The sequence below is a fragment of the Sinocyclocheilus anshuiensis genome, unplaced genomic scaffold (assembly GCF_001515605.1).
Source record: "Sinocyclocheilus anshuiensis isolate Anshui unplaced genomic scaffold, SAMN03320099.WGS_v1.1 scaffold1453, whole genome shotgun sequence".
In the NCBI taxonomy this organism is placed as follows: domain Eukaryota; kingdom Metazoa; phylum Chordata; class Actinopteri; order Cypriniformes; family Cyprinidae; genus Sinocyclocheilus; species Sinocyclocheilus anshuiensis.
Genome location: NW_015549558.1, coordinates 1,218,058 through 1,228,497, shown reverse-complemented (window position 1 = coordinate 1,228,497; position 10,440 = coordinate 1,218,058). Strand labels below are relative to the sequence as shown.

General features: G+C 40.9%; 1 protein-coding gene across 2 annotated transcripts in view; it reads right to left on the bottom strand.

Moving 5' to 3' along the window:
- LOC107657059 (DNA (cytosine-5)-methyltransferase 3B-like) overlaps positions 1–10,440 on the bottom strand; it is a 67,450-nt gene that overhangs the window by 33,066 nt on the left and 23,944 nt on the right. For both annotated transcript variants that reach the window (XM_016445067.1, XM_016445066.1), the window contains one exon: positions 4,468–4,567. In XM_016445067.1, coding sequence (XP_016300553.1) covers positions 4,468–4,527 — 60 coding nt within the window. In that variant the 5' untranslated portion in view covers positions 4,528–4,567. The remainder of the gene's footprint in view (positions 1–4,467; positions 4,568–10,440) is intronic.

Genomic DNA, 10,440 nt, shown 5'->3' with positions numbered 1-10,440 from the left:
ATTTAAAATCCGAACATCATTGGTAATGTTATTGTTTTAGTGATTATGCAAACAAAAAGTCATTTTAATTGTTGTTTTTTTATTTTTAAATATAAAACTTGGTTTAGTGATTTACGTGTCTGTACTTTTTTAACATCTCCAGCACATTTGAACAATACACACCGCATCTATGACTGAGATGGCGGCCACAACAACCGGTCACATTATTACTGCCATTCGTGAGCCAAGTCAAGTCACAACTGATCTTCGTGAACCAAGTCAAGTCACAGCTGATCTTCCTGAGTCCAGTCAAGTCACAGCTGATCTTCCTGAGTCCAGTCAAGTCACAGCTGATCTTCCTGAATCAAGTCAAATCACAGTTGATCGTCGTGAATCAAGTCAAATCACAGTTGATCGTCGTGAGTCCAGTCAAGTCACAGTTGATCTTCCCGAGTCCAGTCTAGTCACCGCTGATCTTCATGAACCAAGTCAAGTCACAGTTGATCTTCATGAATCAAGTCAAATCACAGTTGATCTTCCTGAATCAAGTCAATTCACAGCTGATCTTCATGAACCAAGTCAAGTCACAGCTGATCTTCCGAATTTTGGTCACTATAATCGTGATAAGAAATTTTCATACCGTTACTGTCACGAATTCGGTCCGTGGCCTTCTGGCCGATTGCCACTAGAGGTCACTCTACCATTACATTGACTCTCACACAGCTGGTATCCCTAAACCAGCGCTCTTAAGCTCTCCAGTTCCTGAACTGTTTCCCCTGTCTGTAGCGCTTCCCACAATGGGGATCGCTTTATGGTGTATTTGGGCTGCGTACACCACCACTGAAGCTTTAGAGACGGCGGCGGCCACTGCGATGTCTCCCGAGGTGGCGGCTGATGCCACAGAACCTCCCAAGGTGGCGGTGCTCGCCTCAGCTTCTTGCACGGTGGTGGCGTCCAGCAACGCACCTTCAGCCTGTCTTGTCATGGTCGAAGAAACCATTACTGAACTCTCCCCGTATCCCGATGGTCCTACTGTAGCCCAGTAACGCACATTCAGCCTGTCTTGTCATGGTCGAAGGAACCATTACTGAACTCTCCCCGTATTCCAATGGTCCTGCTGCAGAACCTCCAGAGGTGTCAGTGGTATCCACTTATGAACTCTCGTCCTGTTCTGTTTCGGCCAAGGAGGCCGTTTGTGAACTCTTTGCCTGTCCTGTCACGGCTATGGAGGCCATCTGTGTACTCTCGTCCTGTCCTGTCACGGCTATGGAGGCCGTTTGTGAAAGAACTGTCTGTCCCATCCATGAGACCGTATATGCTCTGTCTGTCTCTTGTGTCTCAGTTTTTCACAGGTCCCAGTCCCTACCAGGGAGGACTCATGTTCCTGAGTATAGCCCAGGGAGGGCTCCTGTTCCCGAGTTAAGCCCAGGGAGGCCTCGAAAGCGCTTTGCTGTGCCTGCTCCTCCAGAGCACCCTCCAGTACCGCCCTGGAAGGGCTCCAGATCCTCAGTTCCGCCCAGGAAGGGCTCATGTCCCCGAGTTAGGTCCAGGGTGGGCTCCTGCTCCATCTGCTCTGCCCTGGTGGGCTCCTGTTCCGTCTTCCCCACCTTGGTGCTCTGCCGGCTTTGCCTCAGTTCCCAGTCTCTCCATTTCCACATGGACCTGGCCCACCATCCTTCCCCGTTCCGCCTCCGCTCCACCACCCTCCTGGATGGTATTGTGTTGGGAGCATCTGGAAGCTGCTCCTTGGGGGGGCTCTGTCACGAATCCGGTCCGTGGCCTTCCGGCCGATTGCCACTAGAGGTCACTCTACCATTACATTGACTCTCACACTACACAGACTGTTACATGTCACTCCGGATTACAGTTCTCGTCATCCATTGCACTTGCACAGCTGAATTCACTGATCACACAGCCGTCACATATCACACGCTCACCTGAGAGCCATTACACACTCTATTTAACACTCTCTCAGTTCCTGTTCAGATCGCCGTGTATTGTTCTGCATTTTTCACTCCCAAAGTGTTAGCTGCCTAAAAACACATTATTTTCCACATACTGTACATTATTGTTTCTCCTCTATGCCCCGCCTTTCTGAAACGCATCGACTTTTACGAAGCTCATCGTTCTAAAAATGCGAGGTATGCTCTGGTTGGCCAGCTATCCAGTGCGTTGTGACTGGCCGAATACCTCAAGCGTGTGACGGAAACGTTAAGTCCCTTAACATACTGTTGGCGAATTCCAAACGGCCTTTTTAGGGCTCTGCCCTTCGAAGGGAGTAGGGCATAGGGATGCTCACTTCTGTTTGGAATTCGCCCTATGATGCCCGTTGCGGATCGCGCTGCGTAAATATAAAACCATGTCTGCATTTGTGATCGGAGAAACAACAAACAACAAACAACAAGCCTACTCTACACTGCTCAAAACTCACCGTTTGAATCAGCAGTGGCAAATTATTTAAACATAAAAAACGTACTTACAGGCTGTGAGTCAGAAGCGCCAGACTGTCCTTGCAAAGTTGGAACTGCCCAACTTTATAGAAACAGCCTTTGTGCCACAGACGCATTGTAGGCTACTGGTTCAGGAAACAGTCCTCATCCTCCATAAAATGCGCAGCACACATCTGAATATTTGGGTTGAACTGTTCTGGAACAGTGCTGTAAATACAACTTAACCACTGATTTCTAGTTGTGTCCTCTTTTGGAAGGCCAAACAAAGTAGTTTCACTTTCACAACGAAACACACAGCAACTCCACAACATGGCAGCGGCGGCAACAGCAAGAATTAAAGTTATGCCTTCTTTCTTTGCATTAACATTTGGGCGGTGTTATGCAAATCTTTCCACATCGTGTCGTAGATATGTGGGGGCATGTTAGAACGAGCCGTTTTAGGTAGGAGTGGTTGACTCTTAACTTTTATAAAGAATATCTCTTTGGATTTGAGACTTTAGTCTTTGCAACTTTACAGATCTTCTTTTTGCACCAAGAGCTTGTAACACAGGGGTCAGATGACCCCTTTAACCCAAAAAGCAAACTATGCTCCCTTCGAACTGGTTGTCTTTAAAATACAATATTTTGAGTTTGTGTAATCCCAGGCTATCTGTAATCAGAAGCACATTTATAACAGGAATATAATTTAATTTCATTCACACGTGTTTAATAAACACATAATCCTTTCTGGATTACAGTCCGCCATCAAAATGATACATTTAATTATTCTGGCTGCTGTGAGAAGAGTCTATAAACGATCCGCCACCTGCAGGATCCTCACATGCGATAGCCTTGTAGCCGGGACAACTTCTTTATGTTTACAGAAGTGACGTAATGACGCAGTCCCATGCTCGAATTTCCCGCGAAAACCTACCCGTACCACTCAAATAAGAAAACATTATTATAAGCTAACTGTTGTGAATCGGGCTAAAGTAAGGCGATAGTTTTGAACACTGGCTGGTTATGTACTTGCTCAAATATTGACTTCGGATCATTTTAACCAAAAAAAGTTACAGACTGCAGCTTTAAGATAAAAAGAAATAATTATGTTAGAACACTGACATGCTGCAACAGAGTAAAAGGAGGTCAGAACCATTTAAGACGTCTCATAATACAGATTTGTTAGTACAGACTAGGTTCAGTTGAGCTCAAAATGACATGACACGTATTCTTGGGCATCTGAATGGCCAGTGTGCTTCTCTCTCCTCCCCCGCCAAGCAGCTGGTCTGTGGGATCCAGAGCACTTCCTCAGCTCAGCCAGATGCAGCATTCAAAGAGCCTGCTCTCTCTCTCTCTCTCTCTCTCTCTCTCTCTCTGCACTCTATGGAGTGCAGGATCAGAAGAAAGTAATGAAGCGGTCTTGCCTCATTTACAGTCACAAAGAATATGGAGAAAAATCTGTTTGAATGAAAAAAAAATCAGGACAAAGTTGAGTCGAGCTGCCTTAAAAAAACAGTTAGAGCAGCTCTTCCTCCAAGAGAACCAGACACTACCATTTTCCCTCTCTCTCCCCTTTCTCTAATCTCATAAATTACTCTGCACCTTTGGCCTCATTTTGAACCCAAAACACCATAGACGAGTGAGACACCCACACCACTCCACACCTCCACACACTGTTTGTGTGCATGTAGGAGGGAAAAATGGTTTTTGATGTGAAAGTAAGGCTGATATCATTCAAGTGATGCAGATACTGGAACAGTGTGTCAGGGTGGATGTTGGATTTTCAGCGAATAGAGGTCAACGCTATCGCATAACGTTGGAATATAGTCTATAAGCCTGCTCAATATGGAGAAAAAAATGCAATAAACTTGCGATGTCATGAAACCACTGTTAGTGGTTTTGAAAACTTTAGTCGCCATTCATTGTATCTGCATAAAGAGCAACCAGAATGTTTTACAAAATGTCCCATTCTGTGTTCCCCATAAAAAAGAAAGTGAGTAAAGGGTGGGTAAATCATGACAGAACCTAATGCTATCACAACACTCATTTTTTATCTTACCGTGGCAGTCATCTTGTCACTTTCCACCATGATAGCGGAGGAGTATTTGTTGGATGGCATCACTATTTCAGTCGGTTTTTTTAATTTCTTCCTCTCTATCCTGTCAAAAAAAAAAACATTAGACTTGGATAAATGACAAAAAGAGGCAAAATATATCAAATCTAGAGGTATGAACCCAATGACTTCAAAAAACATACGGACCTCTGAGAAAAAATTGATGGATAAGTGTTATAGACTTTAGCTAAACATTGACCTCTGTCTCAGCAAAATATGTGGTCATGAAACAAGCACTCCCTTCCTTCACGAACAATGAATAGAAAAATGGGTCAAATAATAAAGACTTCATATACTAAAAAGCCATTACACAATCATTGACAGATTCTTCAGACATATACAGAACAGTATCGATCTGTATCTACTCAGCAATCTGTTGCAGTTGTGATTAGTTTTACTTCCAGTTTCTGACTTTCAATGTCTGTTTCAGGTAATGAGTGTCTAGGTAAAGCCATTATAAGACCACAGCAGCCTAGACAAAATAGTCTTATGTTATGTTATGCCTTAATAAGAAAATAAAGACCACTATATTAAACATGGTTCACAACAATTTATTTTGTTGTCACTGACTTACCTTCAACCTCATTTTGTTGTATGGAACATAGCAGCGTGAACATTCTTTAGAGTTTTTCTCAATCGCTTTGGCTCATTTTTTGCAACAGTCTTAACATTAAACTGTAAGTGCAATTGTCGCAACTTCTTTATAGAGCATCATAACTCAATTGCTTGTCTGTAAAATGTAGTAACTTAATCAAAACATTTAATTCAAGCCTCAAACCCTAGTAATTGTGTCAGTAACTGGTCTGACAGATTTTAAAAACTGAATGGATCATTTTGCATGTGGTGGCTCACACAATAATAGAATGTTTAGAAGTTGTGAAGAGTGTGACAATTTCAGCGAGAATCAACTCATCAGTTCTGATCAGCAAGCCATGTGCATTTAGTTATTGTGCAAACTGTAGACAATTGTACTTACTGATTTTCAAACATGGGACAAAAAACATGCAATTTGCTTAAAAGAATAAGAAATTCAAATCTGGTGTAAACAAGAAACTGTTCACACTATGATAAAAATGGCTGTGTTCCTTTAATCCTAAAACACAACACAATGCAATGTGCAATTCAAAATATGGGTAATCAAAATGGAAAATTCCTTCATATTAACATGGTACATTGGGCACTATTTTACGGACTTTTCTTAGAGGTCAGAAATCTGAACTTATTGTTATAAGAAAAAATCAATTCAGCCAAAGCGATTGAGAAAAACTTTAATTCTTTTTTGAATGCCATGGCAGATAGAAAGTCATACAGTTTTGGAATGTTATGTTTAGTATCATAGAGTTCATGTTCCTCTGTAGTCCAAAAATCCCACGAGGTAGAAACATTCATTCTGTCAACACAACACTCATCAGACATTCATACTTTCAAATCACAGCTGTTGTTCACGTTACACCCTGAGGGTGGCGAATGTGTTTCTGTGTCATTATAACTCATAACGACCTTTTCCCATCGCTTTGAAGGCAGTTTTTTGTATAGTCTACATAACAGTCTAAATCCGACATACACACTAGTTTTGGGGAAATAGGAAAACTGGGGAAAGTGACAAACCATATTAAGCAAACAGGACACGGGCAAAGCCTCCAGGTGCGTCCTACAAGAAATGGCTAAATGACTGTGCTTAAGTCTGCAGACAAGAACGTGCAAGTACACACACAAAGGCATTTACTTCTTAACTTCTATGGATCTCATTTCAAGTCCATTATCTAAGTGACAATGCGCAAGTTTTCCTTATGGGTCCTATAAACACACATGCTCTCTCCACAGCCCAGTGGGAGAACTGAGAGGTGAATAAGAGTGAATACAATAAGAGGCCACATCAAAGGTCTGTATGAATGACAGAGATTATGGACTGAACCTAATGTGTGGAAGGTTTTTGTATTAATGCAGTTTTGAGTGTGTATGTGTGTGTTTGTAACTGCCACAATGATCACAAAACCTATATTAAGTTTCACATAAAAAGAGATTAAGATCATTATCAAATTCTATTATGAATAATAAAAATACAAAACAAGTTTCCTCAAGTACTGTAAGTGTAGAAAAGTAGGGTCGTTTCAAATGGTGCATTTAAAGGGTCATGAAACCCCAGACTACTTTTTCTGAGATTTTAGCGGAGGTGTTTGTGGTGCACATCATAGAAGACAATGCTAGCATCCGATAATTTTAACTGTTGGAGAAAACTGGTTAATGTTAAGCTTTTTTGCGCTATTTTCATCTTCCGGGTTTAAAATCTACATTGTGTTGACATCACAATTTGTGACGTGGCAATAGGGCTGGACAATAATTCAATATCAATATGTATCGCGATATAATTTTTTTCAATAACGGTGATATGATTTTTAAACACATTTCCGATATTTCGATATACATTACCAGTTTCCCATACATTGATTTATTTGTGCCGTTGGACTTCGTTGAATAAACATGAGCACTGCACGTTTCAAAATCATAACACGGCGCGGGTGTTTTATATGAATGTATCTCTGAAGGGAACCGACTGTCTTCAGAAAAGTTTCGTTGGCATTTTCATTTGATCTGATAAAGTAGCGTTCATGAGCGGAGCTGCTTTGATTACAGCCATTACTGGGGAAACCGCTAGTTTTATCACTCTAAAAGTGCCTCCTGCTGGCAGAGAATGAGTTTTAATTTTAAATAAGCCCGTCTCCAGCAAGAAATGGCACGTCCTAAGGAAAGCTCATTGTGGGACTGGCTCGTAGTGGCTGAAATTCTGCACCAAGGCTGAATTTTGGGAAAGAGACTTCAGATACAGTACTAGGGACCACTTAGGCCTATATAAAAGCATCCAAAAAGCAGCATATCATGGGACCTTTAAGTAGGTCAAGTGCAAAATGATGAACACCTGTGACCTGTGACACAACAGAGACCGAGAGACCCAAGGAACTGGATTTGTGCAGTTGACATTGTGTGAATGCGCAGAGAGTGCGACTTTTGATTGTTAGAATTTTGAGTTATTGAATAAAGCTACACGAGATTCCAAAACGTCAACCATGGTCACTTCCTTCCTTGCATTGAACTTTTGTTACAACATCGTATTCACTTGGTGAGCATAACTGTTTTTACAGCTCTGTGACACAACCTGTCAAAAGGCTTATATAAATTAGGGCTGTCGCGATTTGTCGATTTTATTAGACTATTCCATTTTTTTAAATCCTCGACTTCATTTTGATCGCGTCGACTAACCAGCAAAATACCGCAAGTGGCGCATTTCACAGACGAGAATGTAACTCTGAGTTTACACGTTTTGATGTCCACATATTCATTTAATTACAGTGGCTATAGCATTTCTGTCCTAAAGAAATGGCCAAATATTAAAGATTAAGTGGACATTTGAATGAAATGGTGCTTGTTCAATATTAAACAAGGATTAGATCGCACAGTAATGTGTAAAAACAATCGTCAGGTCGTTGGCGCCCCCTGCAGGCCTTTGTTGTAATGCGTAATGTACATTAGCTCTATTGTTTATAATACATGATGTATTTAAAAAAAAAATCCAATAAAACCATGATTTCTTGCTTTTGATACTTTATTTGAACTAATTATTATTGCCTCATTGCTATTATATATGTACTTTAAGTAATTTTAAAGGCTATTGTTCACTTACATCTATTTTTATTACCACAAAAATATTAATTATAATTATAGGGCACCAGTGGTGTAATGTAACGAAGTAATAATACTACAACGCATATTTTCCGGGATTTGTGATATCACAAATACCGACGAATGGGACGAGACCTGGTTGAGCTGCACTAGAGAAGGCAACGAGTGTTATCACTATGTCGGAGACATGCTAGCTTTCCCAAGGTAGACTAACCTAGAGTGGTTACAATCATCCGGGTTTAAATCGCGCTCTAATTGATTTGATTTTGACGCAATATTTACACTGAAGCTCGCAGGCGGCTATGGTAAGGGACATGACATTTCCCGACCAGGCGCCGAGTGCTGCCAATCACAACACACACTGGCCCAGCTAACCAATCACAGCATATTTCGTATTTCAGAAGGCGGACCTTCATTTGATGCAGGAACTATTCGAGTCATTCATGCCAGACTGGGGAGAGAGGTGTTGTAATAATGCAAAATATGTGAAAAATAATGTGTTTTTCGAACAACCTAGTATGAGAGCCTGTTCTAGTACACCCCCAAAACAAAATCAAGACTTTGTAAAAGAGCATAATAGGACCCCTTTAAAACTGTGGTGAGAACTAACCACGTCCAGTGCTGAAACGGGGGGTTTCATGACCCTTTAAGACATCCTCGTTAATATTTACGATTTGGAAAAATTATGCAAATACAAAATTGATGACTAAATGTCGATATAAAATCAAGAATAAATAGTGCATCAAGTCTGTAATCTCTGTTATGCTTTTATTCCATTTAAGAATGTGTTGTGAAATTAATTGTTATTCTATCGAAATTGTACAATAACATTAATAAGTGTAACATTATCGAAAGAGAAAAAAATGGTAAGTAGGGACTTGGTTCTATGCATTGGTTGTTGATTAGATTTTAAAATGTGGGCATTGCACTCAAAAGTGGAGGCAAATGAACCAAAGACTTTAAATATACCACTTACATTATGAATGGGAGAAAGCGCAACACACAATATGGTGGAATAAGTCATGTCTTCTAAATAAAAGAGCAAATCGCCAGTTGGTAAAGTCATTGTGTCACTGCTGCCACTGCCATTAGAAGCCATAGGCCCTATCCCAAATCGCACCCTAAATCATTGTGGTATTCCTCTGAGTCTACATGTCCCAGCGGGCACCTTGATATCAATTTGATGTCAAATTTTAGTCAAGACTTGATCAAGATGCTGTAACATCATTTTAAATTCAGTTTGAATGGCAATTTCTTCCAGTAATTGATTTGATTTTTGGACTTAATGGACACGTATACACAGCGTCCATTGTAAGTACGCAAGACTGCAAGTACACATGAAGTGTGCCATTTGGGACAGGCCCAAAGAATCAGTGAGTGTTCTGAGATGTGTGATTAAGACTGCACATGCATACTAGCTGGTTCAGCCTGAAATATATTTTTTATGGTATTTGAGCATTATAAAATAAATTTATGGAACTGTTCATGTCTGATTTTGTTGCAGATTTCAGGATTTCCCTATTTAAAACAGGACTTGGTCTTGGATGCCCAAAATAGCTGCCCGGAGGTGCAACAAATCTGGCCACCATGTAGGGCTGCACGATAAATCGCATGCGATATTTAACGCGCATCTTGTCAGAAAGCCGGTTCTGTAATCAGCGGTAAATCTCCATCACCTGCGGGCTTTCACATTGAGCAGCATTAACTACACAGAGCCGTTGCTCACTGACGAGCTGCGCTAAACCACGTTCATATTCGCGCGATTTTTTGCGCAGCTCGTCAGTGAACAACGGCTCTGTGTAGTTAATGCTGCTCAATGTGAAAGCCCGGGCTGATTACAGAACCGGCTTTACTGATAAGATGCGCGTTAAATATCGCATGTGATTTATCGTGCAGCCCTACCACCAAGTGAACGCTTTCCCTGAAAAGGAGCTGGCAGGGGAGGGGTTTAGGCAGACCACGTGACTGGATAAGTCCTGCATGTCACCAGACAGAAGTCTGCTGTCCAGTTATGAAGTTTTAGTTTAAATGTTAAAGGTCGAAATACATTTTGAAAACATACATGACATAACATGCATTTAGAAAAATTATAGTGTGAATTTTCATTTCATGCCGAAGAAATTAAAAGAAAATACAATATCACTAGTTTCTTATTTGCGTTCACCGTGAATGCAGATATGACCTGACAGAGAAAATAATAGTTATTAAATGAACGACTTAAGTTTTGGTTAAACTATCAGC